Source organism: Lactuca virosa, chromosome 3, assembly GCF_052849685.1.
Source record: "Lactuca virosa cultivar CGN04683 chromosome 3, Lactuca_virosa_CGN04683_v6, whole genome shotgun sequence".
In the NCBI taxonomy this organism is placed as follows: Eukaryota; Viridiplantae; Streptophyta; class Magnoliopsida; order Asterales; family Asteraceae; genus Lactuca; species Lactuca virosa.
In genome coordinates, this window is record NC_136428.1 from 90023552 (window position 1) to 90043270 (window position 19719).

General features: G+C 35.5%; 1 protein-coding gene and 1 long non-coding RNA gene across 2 annotated transcripts; both read left to right on the plus strand.

Annotated features, from left to right (window-relative positions):
- Positions 1–8129: 8129 nt before the first annotated feature.
- LOC145162474 (uncharacterized) lies at positions 8130–8687 on the plus strand. The gene is made up of 3 exons (XR_013739124.1): positions 8130–8261; positions 8338–8485; positions 8567–8687. It is a non-coding gene; the product is annotated as an uncharacterized LOC145162474 (long non-coding RNA).
- A 4012-nt stretch (positions 8688–12699) lies between these two features.
- LOC145162475 (uncharacterized) lies at positions 12700–16277 on the plus strand. The gene is made up of 11 exons (XM_079081611.1): positions 12700–12765; positions 13146–13214; positions 13295–13396; positions 13663–13774; positions 13861–13910; positions 14207–14713; positions 14844–14892; positions 15020–15158; positions 15314–15358; positions 15843–15899; positions 16081–16277. Exons 6-11 carry the CDS (start codon positions 14658–14660, stop codon positions 16122–16124), a joined length of 390 nt encoding a protein of 129 aa, XP_078937737.1. The 5' UTR covers positions 12700–12765; positions 13146–13214; positions 13295–13396; positions 13663–13774; positions 13861–13910; positions 14207–14657; the 3' UTR covers positions 16125–16277.
- The last annotated feature ends 3442 nt before the right edge of the window (positions 16278–19719 follow it).

A 19719-nucleotide genomic window follows, 5' to 3' on the forward strand; every position in this document is an offset into this window, starting at 1 on the left:
TATATATATATATATATATATTGGTTGGTACGGTACAACCGTCATATTTAAATTTTCATACCGTTACCGTACCAAGACTTCTTAATTGGCATGGTATTACCAACCAAACATATTGGCTACCAAACAACTTGGCTACCGATTTTATTGGTTCGTTTGGTAACATGTTCGTTGGTTCTCCATGGTACATATTTGTCAGCCATACTAAATTCTATAGGTCATTATTTCATCATGAGTTGGAAGATGAGTAAAAACAAAATATGAAAATATTTAATTTATCTACAATAAATGTTATTCGAAAGATCATTACAAACAGTTGTTTTTTCCTTTGACCTTTTAATATTTTTTTTTCAAAATTTTCAAATTTAATCAGTACATTTAGTAGCATTTTATTTTATACCCTAATTATATTACATATAAGATTTCTTTTAGGTCTTATATATATAGTTAACTAATTGATTTAATAAACAAAACAAAAGTTAATATGTTTTTATGAAAAAGTTATATAACTTCAAAATAGTTGTTAAAACTTTCAAAATTAAAAAATATCAAAATATAAAATATTGTTGTTACATAATGTTTTATCATTTTTTTTAATTACATATGGGAACCCACATGAAGTGTTAGAAATAGGGGATGAATAGATTGTTTGGATTCTCTGAAAGTCGTGATTCACTATCAAATTGAAGTATTTCGATGGTACAGATCGAACACTCAATTGGATGAAATTCAGAGAACGAAAATAGAGAATGTATGTGAAAATGTTCTTTAAGAAGATGTACTAGAAAATGACCAAAAACAACTATATGATTCCTGTCTGAAAACTGTCACAAGACAGTTACAAACTGTCATCAAAACTACCAATATGTGTCATAAAACGAATCTCAGGGGAAAAAAGGGTATGCTCGACCACAGCCGACCACAGCAAGGGGCGAACCCCTTGGACCCCGCTCACAGGGGCGTTGCCCCCGGACCTCCGTTCGTTTAGGGGCTTCACCCCTAAATAACAGTGTACTTTGAATCTTGAAAAACTAGAACAAGTGTGCACTCCTACACCATCTTAACATGTTCAATATTGAACAAGATCACTTTTGGTAAACAAATTTAATCCTATTACACTTAAATAATATTGATGATATTAAATTACCAACATGAAGTTTCTCAAACAAAAGATTGTTTCACAAACATTCATCACGAGAAAAAAATTAGCAAAATCCTCGAAACAGATTAATAAATTAACACGCACCATTGTTGATCTGTGAATGAGAATGACACTACAAGAAAAAGACCATTTTACGCGTGCAAACCACGACACTCATTTATTTATGTTACGCAAAAGAGAGTGACATTAAAAAAGTGTCTATCTCTCCAAAAAATTTAAGGATTTAGGACACATTTTTTTGTGCCCTAAAATTAATGTCCAAAAAAAACACGGAGGGAACCTACAATAAAACGTGTGTCGTCTAAGGATGTCATTTTATAAATTTTTAGTGAAAGGTGCGTTTTCCATCCTTTAATAGCTAAGCGGGAAATAGAAACCCAAAAGTTAAAAATCCCGCTTGTTCTCATCTCCCTTGTTTCCACCGGTAAACCTAAAAATTAAACCCCCCCGATACGCATCCTCACCCTCTCCTCTAGATCTTCATTCTCTGTAAAAACCCTTCTACCATCGATGATCGAATTGCACTCCCAAAAATTACAGAATGAAATCCCAAAAAAATTACAAACAATCCGGCTATTAAGAAAAATCCCAAGCACCTGGTGGTATTTTCCCTAAAATTCAATGATTCTCTCATGCGATTTAAGAGATTTTCGTTTCCCCCTTATTTTTTCCTGTATCGATCACTTCTTAGGCGGTCTTTGGCTTTCATTTTTATTGTATCTGGCTTCCCTTGTTCTCCACTGCCCCTGTTTCCATCTTTCATCTTCAAGTTTTTCTTATCATTGATTCAGACGATTCATATGATTCCAGGTCAAGGAGGAGGAAGAAGAGCTATCGTCCAAGTTCTAGGAGTAGAAGCAGGAAATCAATATCAGTATGTGAGATCGAGTAAGATGAATATCAGTATGTGAGATCGAGTAAGATGAATCCAATGATAAAAAGAACACCCCACCAAAAAAAATCATAAACCCTCGTTATCAGCAACATAAGCCAGAAATCCCTCGTCTAGGGTTTTATTTATCAACACTCCCACCAAAGGTATTATTTATCAACATGTATACGTTTCTTGACAAATTTGTTGGATTTTCTACTTTGGTTAACCTAGAAATTGGCAATACTTCAAGAATTGTGGAGACATGGTTTCTACTGTCTGTTCCTGGACTTCAAGTTCTACAAAAATGACATATATTAGGTTGAAATTGCTTTCTCTAATTAGTATTTAGATCATACTTCCTTTGCTTTTTTGATGTGTTCTTGAATTAGGTTGAAGTGAAGAGGATAGTTCCAAGGGAGTATATGCCTTCAAATACAAAGGGATATAGATTGCATTGATTATTCTTTCAAGGGGTACATAACCCTACTACCAACATACTTTCATTCACTCATTTATTTCATCAGGGCCGACCCTAGGGGAGTACAAGGTGTGCAACCGCACAGGGCCGCGAAGAAAATAAGGCCCAAAATTTAGCCAAATTATTATTTAATGTTTGTATATATAATATTGCATTCATTTCTATTTAAGAATTTCATACAATTCATCCGGTAAGGCGCCTATCATTTTTCTCTTAGACATCACCACCCAGGTTCGAGTCCTCTGGTTGTCTTTTTTCGAAGGCATATATCTTTTTTATTATTTGGCTTAAGTACTGTCTCTGTGTGCTTCCATTAGATTTTATTTATCTTTTTTATTATTTGGCTTTAATTAATTTGTGTGTTTCCATTAGATGCTCGTTTTTTTTTTTTTGAAAAGTTCTTTGCATACGCTACAAAATAATATTGCAAGATTCACTCTCTCATTTATATATTACTTTATTAAATCATTAAAATAATTTCAAAAAAAAAACTATTTACTCATTTCCTTCTCTAATGAGTTTTAATTGAGTTTAAATTCACCATCCACAAATGTTTCATTAAATAATGGAGGTCCAATAGCTTTCTGGGAATTTTTATTACATGTTCCTTTAGTTCTTTTTTTTGGAAACGGAAAATATATTAAAAACACCTCACATCAAGACGATGCAAGGAGAAAAGTACAAAACATAAAGAAAAAGAAAAATCAAAACAAAGTAGAAAATTACAAACAAAGAAAAGGACCAAGATTCCAAACTCTCCAATCCATGTTTCGAAAGGAACCTCTATGCTTGCACCAAATGAAAGTTGTTGATTTTATCTTCTCCACTGTATTCGCCGGTATAAAGGGAATGTTTTTGAAAACCTTTTGATTTCTGTCCTGTCACACCCCAGAACCGGGACGGCGGAAACGTCCTGGGGTGGAGGACGTCATGTGTAGCATCACAACCAAGGAATAATAGCAATCATAGCAACACAACCATTACAGTGAATACATAAATGAAAATGTTTACATCAGTTTGCAACTTTGTCTAAAATTTGTTTGAATTACATCAAATAGTTTGTAAAGCATAAATCTCTTCTTGCTCCAGCTTCTCAAAAATCCAGCAAGTACCTGTCTATTGATTTCCTGAGAATACAAGCAGTTTTGAAAATATCAGCATAAAGCTGGTGAATTCATAAGCGGTATTTTGTAATGAAAACTTGATGAGCTCGTAAAGGTGTCCGTATAGTTTCAAGAAAATCCGATATTTTCTTTAGTGAAAATGTAGCGTTATCAATTATGTATAAAACCATGAATGTTCATTACTGAAAACTATAGTGGTATGCGAAAATAATACTTCATGTGACTAGCCAATGCTAATCACGATGTGTAATTATTTCGTACGTGAAACCATTGTATGACCGATTTCGTTAGAAACCCTGGAAATTCTCCAGTTATAGTGTGTGTTAGTTCTATTTGGAAAGTAAATTTGTGTGTGTTAGTTCTATTTAGCAAATTAAAACCTTTGAAGAATGATAGTTTGTAAACTAAGAGTGATTTATTCATATTGTGAGTCGTATAACCATACTTGATATGACTAGAGACCTTTCCAACGTTCTTCAGGCGTCGAGTTAAATGACATTTGTCACCCTAGGCATGCCTGCCTAACTGTAGCTAGCAGTACGGGTGTGGGATTGTCACTCCCAAATACATCTATTCACAAATCTCACGCTCTCCCTCCAGGAGACTCTGGTTATACTATGATAAGATTTCCCTGTACACCTAAGGGTACAGTACTGAAGTAGCGTCTCACAGTATCGTACAATCTAGTTTACACGTAGTGTTGTAGCGTTATTTCGTAGTGAAATCTGTATGTATACCATTTGTAGTGATAATTACAATTATGAATACCATGATAAAGTAGTGATGTAACCGTAAACTATTTTTGTCTTAGTACATATGTTTAGTAGTGAAAATTCATGTACTTGTTATGCTTAGAAAATCCCAAACTATATCGATTATAGTTTGTATGTATAACATAGTGAATAGCGTATCCGGAAAACTATGCAATTTTGGTGAAAACGTCCCTTATGCTCAACACAGTACATAAGGGTTAAAGTATGAGAATTGCATGAGTTTTGAAAGCATTTATGTTTAGCTTGTATCCCCCCCCCCTGAAAACATAAAAAAAACATGGGAAATCTAGGGGTATGAACTCACCTCGGGTAAGTGGTTTGATTGAAGGATTGATACAGAAAGTTGGGTGTTCAAGTGAAGCCTTGAACACGATTCGATCCTAATTAACACGCAATGACACATAAACGAGTCAAATGAAGGTATTTCACCACTATAAGTGATGGAAAACCACTCTAGAGACTTGGATCTACTTGCACTAAGTGTTAGGACCTTGTAGGGTTGCATGAGGGGAGTGTATGGCCACCTTAAGGGTGTGTACGGCCACGGGTGTGCGGCCCAATGGGTGTGCGGCCATACACTCTTGATGAGTGGTGTTCTTGTGGTGTTTTCAAGGCCTACACTTGCATCCATGAAGTGTTCTTGGTCCAAACTTAGTTGTAGTACAAGTTTAGGGTCTTAGAAGTGAGTTTATGGGCCTAGAATGAGTGTGTGGTCGCACACTTGGTTGTGTGGTCGAACACTTGAGTGTGTGCGGCCGTACACAGGTGTGTGCGGTCGTACACCCCACAAAATGATGCTCAAAAAGTCCATTCCAAGGTGCAACAAGGCTAGGGGCATGTCTATCTCAATTATGGAAAGTCAAACTCTCACTTTGGAGGGTGTTTTAAGGGTGTGCAGCAACCTTAAGTGGGTGTGCGGCCGCACTCACTTCCAACACGAATAACATGTCCATTTTTGCACATTTAAGGCTTAGATAGAGGGGTCTTTCATGGATTGTAAGCTAGAGGAAGAAGTACTCACGTTCTTGAAGCTTTGGAAGGTTCAAAGTTGGAGAAGCTTGAGAGAATAGAGTTGTGTGCTGCCAAGGAGTGAAAAGAATGAAGGGGAAAGGAGTCTACCCTTTATATAGGGGAGAGAGTGCTGCCTAAAAGTGAGTGTGCGGCCGCACACCCATGTGTACGGCCGTACACTCATCCAAGAGGGGTGTATGGCCCGGTTTTCTTACTATGGGACATGTTGACTCATTCCTAAACTCAACCTTGGTCAATTTCAAGCTTAGAACACTTAAATGAACCCTTAAATAGTACCAGAAATCAACAAAACAAGTTGAATGTTGATTGAATTAACTAAGAGTACAGGATTGAAGTTTCCAGGTTGTCACATGTCCTTCCATATACACCACAATCCTCCACATAAGATCGCATATAGCATACTTTTTTTCTTTTTGCACCACCGAGATATGAAAAGTAACATATCCTTCACCGATTTGAATCCATCGTATCAGATTTCACACCAAGATACAAATCGAATTCATAACTGCTTTTGCCACTGGGCATAATAGAAGGTTGTGATCACATGTCTCCTCGTCCGAGTTTCATGAAACACACATCGTCGATAGAACTGGGACACCCCTTGATTTTAACGCAACTGATGATGGGATTCTTTCGAACATCGCTCTCCAGATAAAACATAAAATCTTAGTTGGTATCACTTTACACCAATCGAACGGTCCATCACAGACAACATGACTTGCCCTTTCAATCCGTTCTCGTAACAATCTCATAGAGAACTGATTGTCGGTCACGAAGTCGGAGACCCAACAACTTTCCGTTTATTTCCAATGCACAATTCCATTAGGATCGATGTTAAGATTCTTTAACCAAGGCCTGATTTTGGTTATATTCTTCGAAACACACGTTCTAGATCTGTTGGCAAAAGTAGACAACTGTCTTTCATCCAATCCATGAATACATCTTATAACTTTCGCCCAAAGTGCAGAGTTTTCATTTTTCAATCACCACATCCACTTAGCTAATAGGTAAATGTTTAGACTATTTATAGATCCAAGCCCTGTGCCACCTACCTTTTTTGGGGCAATTAGTGTTTCCCAAGCAACCCAATTGATACTTTTCTTTTCCAATTTATTACACCATATAAATCTTCTTCTGATTTTCTCTAAGGTCTCGATGACACCGTATGGGACGGCAAAGATGGACATAAAGAAGGTAGGAATATTACTAAGTACCGCCTTTGCTAGGGTTCATCTACCTCCGAAGCTAAGTGTTTTCGCTTTCCACAATGAGAGTTTGGCATTAAACTTTTCAATAATCGACCGCCATGCGTTCTTCAAGTTCATGTTTTCACCCACAGGAATGCCCAGGTAAGTGAATGGGAGGGATGATGGTTCACAACCCAGAGGAGTAGCCTAGTTAGATACTTACTAGGAAATGCTCCAACACCAAATACTTTAGATTTACTAAAGTTAACTTTCAACCCGGACGCGGCATAAAAATATCTCAAAATCCTCGCTAAGTTAGCAATTTTATTTCGTCAAAAACTCCTTTTTCAACCGTTGTCTTCATCGACATATTCAACCCTTCCATCGCAATGATGAATATGAAGGGAGAGAGGGGGTCGCCTTGTCTCACTCCTTTCTCCATAGAGAATTCATTTGTTGGGCTTCCATTAATAATCACCGACACTCTACCCGATTCCAAACAATTACTAATCCAATATCTCCATTTATTTCCAAAGCCCATTTGCTCCATAATTGAGTATAATTGAGTCCAGATAAACCCAATTAACAAACCCAATTAACAGGTCAAAAGCTTTATTAAAGTCCGCTTTGAAAAGGAGCATCTTCCTTCCTTTTGTTTTTGCCCAAGAGCAAAGCTCATTAACCACCAAAGGGCCCTCAAGAATATTTCTTCCCACAACATACGTGGATTGAACCTCATCAATTACACTGCCAATGACCTTTTTTAATTGAAGTGCTAGCTGTTTTGCAATGATCTTGTAGGTAGACCCAATCAGGCTTATCGGTCTAAAATCCCCAAAGTGAATTGGATATTTAGTCTTTGCAGCTAGGGATATAAACGAAGAATTACAGCCTCTAGTGATTTTACCACTCATTTCAAAGTATTTAACCAACGCCGTTATATCTTCTTTGAGCAATTCCTAGTATTTTTTGAGAAACTTAAAAGTGAAACCGTTAGGCCCCAGAGACTTGTCACTGCCACACGACACCCTAAACCGTCAGGTCCTTTGATTCAACATCTAGATTGTTTACATTTCTCCAACCACCCATATGTATATGTGTGTGAACGCTTTCAGCGGGTTTGTTGGAAATTAATTATATTCTTTAATAGATTTTACTAAAAAATATCGTTTGATCTATTTGAGTGATTACCATATAATTTCTTAAACACAAACTGAGATTTGATTTAATATCATAAAATAAAGTGAAGAAACAAAAGAATTGGAACAAACAATTATAACATTCGCGAAATTTGATCAAACATCACATGAATATGATATATTTATTTCTTAAAAAAAAACGACGTCGCTTTATATTGTTATCTGTTTTTAATATGAAATTTAGGGGCCCATTTTGATTTTTTGCACAGGGCCTTCAAAATCAACGGACCGACCCTATATTTCATGCTACTTTCATTTTTTAATCTTTTATTATTTTAATAAGATGTTTCATAATAATTGACAGCCTTGTCTGGAAACTATGTAAATTTTGGGGTGTTTGAACTATATGGAGATAGAGCTCTTGCTGATGCACTTGATATTTCTCTAAAAATGACACTATCAGTTCCTTTGGCAGATATTTTGGCTTACAGGAAGGTATTTAAAATAATAATTTTAACTTATTATCTAATGTTGTTTTTGAGCTAATTCTTATTTTGTGTGTGTTTTGTAGCTTACAAAGGCATATTATGCATTTTTGGAGGTTCTATTCAGCAGTCATATTGTTCACATGTTGAACCTTGATACAAACACTTTCATGCATATAGTTGGCTCACTAGAATCCGGATTAAAAAGGCCTTGTTACTAGCATCTCCACTCAGGTATATTATATTTTCGACTTTTCTGTATTAATAATGTCTATAAATAATAAACAAATAAAATCTTACTTTTTGTTTTGTTAGGCTGCATCAGCAGTTGATAATTTGGCTGCTTACTATTTCAACAACATCACCATTACGGAGGCACCAACTTCACCTGCTGCAGTCAACCTCGCTCGCCATATGGCAGAGGGTCCCACATTGTTCCCAGAAGTAAAACTACTTTCTTTGAAAAATAACTAATATAAATGAAAAATGAAAGAAACTTATGTTGCTATTTTCTACATTCAATTAACCCTTCTTTAATCTCTTGGCAGATACTGAAGACGCTGTTTGAGATTGTTTTGTTTGAAGCCTATGGGAATCAGTGGAGCCATAGTAGACTAATGCTCAGTTTGATACTAATCAACGAACAAGTCATTAATTTATCACTTTATTCCTTCTACTTTTAACTTTTAATACATACATAAAAATTAAAAATCCCATGAATACATACACCATACGATGTTTTTCTGATTGTACTACTCCACCTAAAACGACGTAGTTTTGAATAAAAATAAAACTGACCCTCTTAATTCTAAAATTACCACATGAGGGTGATTTTTTTTACTCAAATCTACGTCGTTTTGAGTAGTGCTTGGGTACATGACATGTGTCTGTATTTGGGTGTAATTTGATCTTTGACTGAAGTAAGTCAACTAACCTCTAACCACCATTTAATTGCACATATATTTTCGGATCTGAAAGCTCATATTTTAGGCTCACAGGTTTCTACTTTTATTTTCTATACTTGTACTGAATTTTCTTAATATGTTGTTTGTGCAAAAAACGTAAATACCCTTCTTGTCCTCGTCATCAAAAATAGCCTTAGAAATCTTGTCCAGTCTCATCCGGTCTGGACGAGACTAAACAAGTTTCCTAGGGTTATTTTTTACAACGAGGAGGAGGGCATTTTCGTCTTTTGTAAGATCAAGATTTGATTTCTCAATGGAAAAAAAAATCTTTGTTGGTGGTATATCATTGCTTTAACAGAAGGTAATAATAACCAATGATTTGATTTCTCATTGGAAAAAAAATCAAATTATAGAGTCCTGAGATCTGATGATGTTGATATTGTGTTGTAACTTTGATTTGCAGATGAGATGAGGCTTTGGTTTTGTTACATTTAATAGTGAAGAGGTTTTGGTTTTGTTACATCTGATGAGCTAGGTTAATATTGTGTTGTAACTTTGATGCTAACTTTTACTTGGATTGTTATTGTATGAAATACATTTTTTTGTTATATCATGTATTTTATGTTGTGTTCTGAGATATTAATTGTCACTTAATTTGAAAATTAGTAAATCTATAAAAAAAAATATATATTTTTTAACAAAATATATTTTTTTAAAAATTTTAAAATTATGACACGCAATGTGTGTCGTAAATGCGCGTCATAAGGTTACGACACGCAAATGCGTGTCATCTTCCTTTATGACAGGGGCTATCTTGATACGCATTGCGTGTCATCTATGTGTGTCGTAAATGCGTTTCGTAAATAGATGACGCGCAAAAGCGTGTCGTCTTTCGTTATGACAGGGCCTTCCGTGACACACATTTGCGTGTCGTCTGAGCTTTTTACGACACGCATTGCGCGTCGTAAAAGGTTGTTTTTCTAGTAGTGTGATATTTTGTCTATATGAAATGAACTCATTCCATGTTGAGCTCGTATCACGCCATAAGCCCAATGTATAACTCACTCCCTAAAGTTTGATTATAGGAGAAGGGGACACTTAGACTTATAAGCCACCAAATTATTTTACTTTTGACCAATGTGGGATCGTAACACCATCGCAGAAAGCGGCTTTAGTCACAAATTTTGATGGGTTTTAAAGGGGGATCCACCATACGTGTTACTCCTAACATTCCATGAATCTTATGGGTCAAAAATGCCACATGCCTCGTTTTGTTATATAGTTGTAAAGCTAGGTATTGAACCATCAAAAATTTTCTATAGCTTTTGGTTTATATAGTTAATCAACAATTAGACAACTGACTTCAACATTAGTAGCAATACAAAATCATTAATCGATAACAATTACAAATACAAATGTTGTAAAAATCTCAACTAGGTCGATATTAATCCCAATGTGCTGCCCTGACCGACTAGTGATTAATCCATGCCAACAAAATGAGTAAAGAAGTAGAAAACGATAAATTTTTAACACTTTGAAGAAAGTTCTATCTCGGTATAAACTATTGAGGAATGATTAGTATGGTATTAATCATATTAACTTATTTTGTTATGATAGTAGTGGTATTTACGAACTTTGTTATGATATTAATTACCTATTTTTTTTTAAAAAGTTCAACGGATTTGCAATTTATGGTACCCGATTAATCTCCAGGTTAATCCATTAACCCCAGTCCACCGACTACCTACCGTCAAACGTTTTTTACAACCTTGAAAAATACACATTCATAAACACAATTGAAAGGTTTATCCAGTTAATCAACTATGTTATCTTGTAATTAGATGGATTGCCTGAAACATAATTCAAGAAATTAATTGAGAACAACCACTATCTTGTTGATTTTTGCGGATGACAAACCTAAGCATAACAACACACTTTGAATTGCTCCCATTTCTATTTTCATGTTCACTGGTGGGTATTGCTTCATCACAGTCGTTTCGTCAATCTCATCCACAGGTCGATTCGATTTCATCGGAGTCATAACTAAACTCTGAAACATCCATCGTAGTTGTTTCGTCAGGCTGGTGGGTTATATTTCATCGGAATCGAAATTAAACACCGGAGTATCCATGCACTACTAGAAACCTGACCTACAGCGACGAAATTTGCAACGGATTGTATCTGTAGCTAATCAGTGACAGTTTACTGAGGGATCAACGATGGAACCCACAAATATTTCGATCAAAATAATTATAGTATTTTAGGAAGGTATTACTAAGGGATTAACGATGGATTATCAAGATTTTATCGACAAAAAACTATCCCTCGCTAAAACCATCGGTAAGTAAAACCTCGTAGCGAGGGAACAACGACAGATTGCAAAAATTACAGGCTTTTTTTTCTTGACCCTCGCAGAAAATCTACGCCTCCTTTTTTCATTCTCCACTTTTCTTTCTTTTCTTGTTCCCTCGTTTTATTCTCATTCCCTCTAAATTCTTCACAAAGCAAACAATTTCTTCCCAAAGCGCTAAATGACCGTCAAGTCTCTCCTCTGCCCCGAAAATCGCCTCCACCATAGTCAACCTGCATCGCTCGTCTTTGAAGCCTCTGAAAGGAAAACCTAATCATAAATCACATCCTCGTTGGCTTTCCTCTCGATCCGTCTCCCTTCCATGTTGACTCGCCACTTAATTCCCAGCTAACGCCTTTCGATCTATTGGTCCATCATATATTGTTGATTTAGATCGTACAACTGCTCGGCAGCAACAGCGGCGTCGATCACCAGCGGTGTCGATCACCTAATAGCGTAGCGGCGGCGGTTCTGTTGGTGATCTAGAACACTTTGAAAACTTTTAGTAATTACAAAAATTACTAAAGAAAACGCACAACGAAAGCAAGAACGGTGGGTAGCAGCAAACAACTGAAATCGACAGCTCCAAAATGTTTGAAGGTTCCAAAAACGATACAAGCATCAATCCCCGATGTTGGGTTGCTATGAATTTCAAACAATCAATTCCATACGCACTTCTCCAGGTTTGTGTTTTCTCTATTACTAATCATAAATCAAACCTTGATCCTAATCCTAGCCAATTTCCCAAATCACCTGTAAGTTTTCGAAAAACTCAAGTTTTGAATTAAGTTTGGTTATTGTGTTGAGTTTAACTTTAGATTTATGGATTGTTGAACCCGGCATGGACTTCTGCAAATTTCCGTTGATTTACTCTGGTTCTTTGCATTAGATTGCAGGTAAGTCAACTTACTACAGACGAAGATTAAAACTACATCTTCAGAAAATTAGGGTACACAGGATGACAAATTGAAAATTATTACCAACCCTAAGCTTTTACAGGCTCCATTTTTCTTTATTTTCACACTTTCCTTCCTTGGTTTTGAGAAATTCAAGAGATTTTTTTTATTTGTATAAAAGAAACTTTAGATTGACTCATAACCAGCTACTCTACATTGAAATTTTCTGCTTCAATTATCATTTTTTGGTGGAATTTTTGTGGAATTTTTGTAATTACTAAAATACATTATTTTCAATCTCTGAGTAGGGTAAGAACAATGTATCTTGGCGCTTCTGTTGATGGCTATGGCTATCTTATGAAGGTACATATTCCTTTCTCTTAATGAAAGTAAACTTACTTTCTTTTAATCATGCATTGTAATTAATTGTTAGTAGCAAGAAATCCAAAAGATGCTACATGATGTATCAATTCTTTTTTTGGATTATCTCATGAAAAGGTACAAATTGCTTAGCGTTCAAAACACACAACCAACTTCTCATCTACTCTAATCAATGTAGGTGAACTAGAATCCAGGAAACTTTTTGGTTGTCATAGGTATGAACAACATTAGTATTCTAGGCGTGATGTGAAAGTTCTAGACTTTTTCCCTGGTGAGGTGTCAACTGATCCCATTACTGTTATAAATCACATTTTTTCATCAACATTTTAGATTTCATTGTAAATCTATAAAGATATGTTCAGGAGGCTTATCTGGATATGGCATCTGCGCTTTCCAAGGCTGATGGAATTGACTATACTGACCCTGAAGAGGTCAGCAGAAAAAAGAAAACCAAAATATAAATTTCTATTTTTTTTAAATGAAAGTAGGAGGCTAATTTAATCTTTTGCAGCTGGAGTTATTGGTTGCAACAATAATGGATCTTGATGCAATGGATGGTAAAGGGAGTGTGCCAATAGGCAGAGTGTTCAAGTTCTCCTGATGTCAATACAAGGTACATCTTTTCATACAAAAAGACTAAAACAGACTTCTTGAATGAGGAGGGTATTTAGGTCATTTGTACAATATATTGTGTCATGTCTTGACAAATTGGGACATTATTGGACCATCGATGTGATGGGAGCCTTATAGGTAACTGATTTTATTTTCATGAGGAAAGGGTATTTAGGACATTTAACTGATGGGGGTTAGAGAAGTGTCTGTTTATAAAGTATTATAGTTTAGGATAGTGATAGCTTTTAACTTGTAGTTTGACATCAGGTTAATGGCATGGCATTGGCACTTCCATTTTTTCATTCTATGGTCTGGGTTTAGGCTTTTGTAGAACACAATCAAATTCTTCTTTAATCCAAAGACTACTGCTAAGGTTCATGTAAGTTCTTTCCATTTTTTATAAAATAGAACATCAGTTTTATAAAAAATTAGAGTTGACTCGTCAATAACTTTATTTACATGTAGGTTTTGGGCAGCACATACCAAAACCAACTCCTCAAAATGATTGATGTCAGGTACGTTTTAAGTTCTTTAAAATAATATTTCATGATATAAACTTTAAATATTTCATGATTTAAATATAAAATCAAATATCTCTCTCGAATGGTATGAGAAGAAAGAACAAGCTGTTCCCAAAAAGGAGCTGATTGGTATAGCCCGAAGGGAGTTGACTCCATTTCTTGAACTTCTTACACATTCCCAAAATGCCCTTGGGAATGTATTTGTAGCCCCTTCTGAGTCATTCTAACTAATACTTTGCAAAAGACAATTATACCCTTGTTTATTCTTACATGACTAAATTCATGTTCAGGGGATCTTCGGTTTGTTCAGATGATTGTCATCCTGATGCCATTCTCTGTCACGAACAGTGCAACAAGGCTAACAAAATTGCATATTATTCTGATTTGCAAAATACAATTATGCCCTTCGGTCTGTTATGTCCATTATCTTTCAATATATATTTTATTTTTTTACCACTTTTATCTTGTTGATAATATTTTTTTGGGTAGAATGATAGGAAATATGCAACTATGGAAAGACAGATGGGTAGATTGTTCTTTTTACTACTTTTACTTTCATATTTGTCATCATTTGAATTCCAGAGTTCTTGGGTGGTACCTACAACTGTATTGATAAGGTTGGTTGCATGCGATCAAAAAAGGGTCAATGGCACCAGAGACCATGAAGGTTAGTTTTGTAATTTTATTCCTAATTAAAAAATTAGTTTTGGTGTGGTAGATGGCCCATTATGGTCAATAAAAATGTTCAAAGATCAAACCCCAAAAGTGAAATTTCTGAAGACCAATATGCAAACACGGTATTTTCTTTCACCAACATGTTTTTTCATATATTTTTTGGTCGGAATCGGAATTCAATTCCATTCTAGTCATGCATTTAGTTTAGTATCAAATGAGTTATGAGTAGACAATAATGTCCTTTATCAACAGAAAAGCATGCTTCCAACAAACACCATGTGTCCTTCCATTGCAGGAAAAAGTAAGTAGAACTCCCTGTAACTTAAGTTTTGTTTCTTCTTTTTGTTTTGTTGATTAAATTTCTAATTAGTTGTTTGTTTCAATCCAATCCTTTTTAACATATTTATGAAGAAATTTCTTTCTTGCAGGAAATACCACAACTCCCTGATCTCAATCTTAAACAAAAAGTAGAAGAATTCAGGAGTTTAGTATCATCAGCTGATAATTTAAAAAAGCTTTGGAATTCATCTCCTTATCATTTGGAGGATCCGAGTGAAGGTGGTAAAAGTAAGCATTCTATTTTTTTTAACTATTTTTTTTCCTAGAATAGACTTTCATTCTATCTGTTATGATTGCATATGTCCATTAAGTTTCAAAAGTTCTTCTGTTATCTTTTTTTTAAACTATTTTTGGTTGTAATTACATGGAAATTGTGGTGGCAGAGAATGGAAGTATTATTAGAAGGCCTCCACTTCCTGCAGAACTAGGTAAGTAAAACTATATGGTAGTGTTTTGTATAATGGAATCACGATAGGAATGGAATGGGTCATTCCATTCATGGAATGCATTCAACCATTCTTGAAGGAATGTGATTCCCTTCTTCCGTTATGTTAATCTTCATTCCTTACCCTGTGGGTGTTTTCTTTATTATCTATATAATTTTTCATGATATACATCTTCTTTAAGAAAAGACTATGAGTTTAATTAAATTACAATTTTATATTAGTAGAATTACTCGAAAATATATATTTTAATCTTATATGAGTTTTAATGAGCTTTGTATTATATTCAATTTTTCTTATTTTGTAAATAAATAATTCATTAATTAAATAATATATAGAGTAAGCATTTAATTTACATATATTATAAGACATTCATTCCATTTCAGCAAACAAACATGGGATCTGTAATTCGTTAAATATATAATTATTTAAGCATAAAAACATATTGTTTCACATTTTTCTCAAACAGTTGGAAAGAATGTGAGGCCTATGAAGAAGAAAAAGACCCAATGGGATCTACAGTCAGGTTTGTAATTTATTTCGATTTATTTTACTTCTTAAAATATCTTTTATTTGATAAATTTAATTCTATTAAAAAATGGTCCTAATACTTTCATTTAATTGTGCATTATAGCATCCTAGATTCTTTTATTCAATTTATTAATTATTACTTAACTGAGATTTAATTATAATATTGTTTTGGGCAGGCCTACAGAGATTGGATTTATTTGAAAATATGAAACGGAATTGAGATTCGATGTTTCATGATTTTGATGGTTTTGGTAAAACATTGATATTTGATGTTTTTGGATGTTTTGTTAAAATTTCATAGTTGATTATGGTATTTTAATATTAGTGTTTGGTTTTGGATTGTATAATTATTTGATATTTTATTATTGTTTAGTTTGGGATTGTATAATTATTTCATGTTTTTAGTATTTTTTTGTTTTAGATTTGTAATAAAAAAAAATTAATATTATATATTTGCGAGGGATCAGCGACGGAAACAACAAAAAAATCATATCTAAATTTTGCTAGGGATCAGCGACGGAATATAAAAAGACAGATATAGAGGTTTGCAACGGATAGGGATGAAATATTTATTTAGTTTTGTGGCTGATGTCCTAAAATGACGGTATTAAGGGAGCAATGTGCGATGGATATTCGGTTGCTAAAGTCGTCGCAAGGAAAATTAAGTCTGTCGCTAAATCTCTCGCTAAGTCATTAGCGACGTTTTATTTGGCTATGGAGTAAGTCTGTCACAGATCCGTCGCAAAACGACGGATTCATCCGTCGCTAAAACCCATATTTCTAGTAGTGATGGTAGTTGTTTTGTAAAGCTCATTCTCCTCCAATTTGGCATGGTGACGTGAGTTTCCAAACAAAATTCATCAAAATGGAAGTGTGATTAGGTAAGAACGTAAATTTGCATCCAAAATAAAACCAAAACAAGTTGTTGAATTTGGGGGAAGAGATCGTAAAGGATCAGCGGGTGAACGGTTGTGACAGGGTGTGACAATGTATGATGTCATTGGATATGTGTTAATTTTGGTAGGGGTGAGCGTTGTTAGGATCGAGACACTTAACACACGACTCTAAACACACACATAGCTCACGAAAAACAAGAACACAAGGATTTAAGGTGGTTCGGTCTATTTCTGACCTACGTCCACACGAGGGTAACTTGGAGTTTATATTTCTTGGTGCTAATCTGCACTCTTTCTTTGTTACACTAGATACAAGTTTTACAAATGAAAGGAAGAAGCCTATTTATAATATTTTGAGTCGTAAGCCTTTTCTTCCATTCACATACATGTGAAATTGGTAAGGCCACCATTGTTGAAATTCTGCAGCCGTAACAATTTTTCCATGTTCACATGAGAGTCCTTGTTTCCTGCCACTTCTTTTGACTAACCCAATGGCTTCACACTCAACAATCTCCCACTTGAAGCCACGAAACAATCTTCACCATTGCTTCAACTGTGTATCTGTATTTCTGTAAAAACTTTTGATCTTGACTCCTTTCTAGTTACCCGGCCTTCTCTTCAATTATCCTGAAGGCCAGTTGAAGCTATGCAAAGCTTCAACTTCTCTAAGGTGACAACCTTAGTCAACATATCACCTGAATTTTTAGTTCCTTTGATCTTATTCAACTTCAGAGTGCCATCATTAATTCTTTCTCTGATGAAGTGATATCTCAGCTGTATGTGCTTTGTCTTCAAATGGAAGACGGGATTCTTTGCAAGATGAATTGCACTTTGATTGTCACAAAATAATGCACAATCATCTTGTTCTTTGCCAAGTTCGTTGAGAAAATTCTTCAACCATATAAGCTCTTTGCTTGCTTCAGCAACTGCCATATACTCTGCTTCTGTGGTTGAAAGGGCAACACTTTTCTGTAGTTTGGACATCCAACTTACTGCAGTGCCGCCCACTGTAAAGACATACCCTGTGGTGCTTTTGTATGAATCTTTACAACCACCAAGATCTGCATCTGCATAACCATTCAGAACTACATCTTTTCCCTTAAAATTTAATGCCGTCTTTGAAGTCCCTTTCAAGTATCTCAACAACCATTTAACTGCTTCCCAATGTTCTCTTCCCGGATTGGACATGAATCTACTAACAACTCCCACTGCATGAGCTATATCTGGTCTCGTGCATACCATTGCATACATGAGGCTACCAACTGCGGATGCATAAGGAACTTTAGCCATTTCTTTCTTGTCTTCATCTGATATGGGTGACTGAGCTTTAGAAAGCTTAAAGTGACTTCCCAAAGGTGTAGTTCTGATCTTGGCATCTTTAAGGCTGAATTTCTCTAATACTTTCTCAAGGTACTTTTCTTGAGATAGTGTTAAAGAACCATCTTTGTTTCTGAATATACTCATCCCGAGTATTTGCTTTGCAGCTCCCAAGTCTTTCATTTCGAACTCTTCAGACATCTGTTTCTTCAACTTCTTGATCTCTGACATGTCTGAACCGGCAATCAACATATCATCTACATAGAGTAGTAGAATGATATAAGAACCCTTAAACTTCTTGATGTAACAACAATGATCATTGTCACATCTCTTGTAACCAAATTTTCTCATGAAGTTATCGAACTTCAAATACCATTGTCTGGGTGCTTGTTTCAGACCATACGAACTCTTCTTCAATTTACACACCAAGTTTCCTTTGCCTTTATCCTAAAAACCCTCTGGTTGTGTCATGTAAATGTCTTCATCTAGGTCACCGTGTAGAAAAGCTGTCTTGACATCTAGTTGCTCTAGATGCAAACTTTCTGCTGCTACAATACTGAGAACAAGTCTGATAGTGGTCATCTTCACTACTGGAGAGAATATTTCATTGAAATCAATTCCTTCTTTCTGTTGAAAGCCCTTGACTACTAATCTTGCTTTGTACCGTTTGGTACCATCATGTTCATCCTTGACCCTGAAAACCCATTTATTCTGAAGAGCCTTCTTCCCAACTGGAAGCTTTGTTAAGTGCCATGTGTTGTTCTTCTCAAGCGACTTCATTTCATCTTTCATTGGTAGCTCCCACTGCAATGAATCCTTCAACCCTATAGCTTCAGAGTAACACTGGGGTTCACTGTTTTCTGTCAAAAGAATGTAGTTGACAGATGGTGAGTATTTGTTTGGTGGTCTTGTGACTCTGGAAGATCTTCTTAGTTGAACTTGAGGTGTGACTGGGGACTCTGGAGTTGGAGGACTGGTTTCTTCATCTTCAGAATCATTACTGGAATTATCCCCTGAGCTCCCACTGTCAGTTGAATCATCCCCAGATTCAGGGATTTCGACTGGAGCTTCTTTCTTCTTTTCAACACCTTCAAACTCAACATACTCCTTCTGATCTTCTGGACTTTTGTTGTTTCTGTCTTTGTATAACTCGGCTTCGTTAAAGGTGACATTCTTGCTTCGGATTATCTTTCTGCTCTCACTATCCCAAAGCCTGTAACCCATTTCATCCGACCCATAACCAATGAATGTACACTTCTTGGTCTTTGAATCAAGTTTATCCCTGTCACCATCTTTTAACAAACTGTAAGCAGTACAACCAAAGACTTTCAGGTGTTTGAGACTTACTTCCTTCCCTTGCCACATTTCTTCTGGTAATTTAAAATCCAAGGGAACACACGGTGAACGGTTGATCAAGTAGGCTGCAGTGTTAACTGCATCAGCCCAAAATGTCTTAGGTAAACCAGAATTCAACCTCATGCTTCTAGCCCTTTCATCCAGAGTTCTATTCATTCTTTCAGCTACACCATTCTGCTGAGGGGTTCCTGGGACCGTCTTGATCATCTTTATCCCTTGCTTGGCACAATAGTCAACAAACTCCTT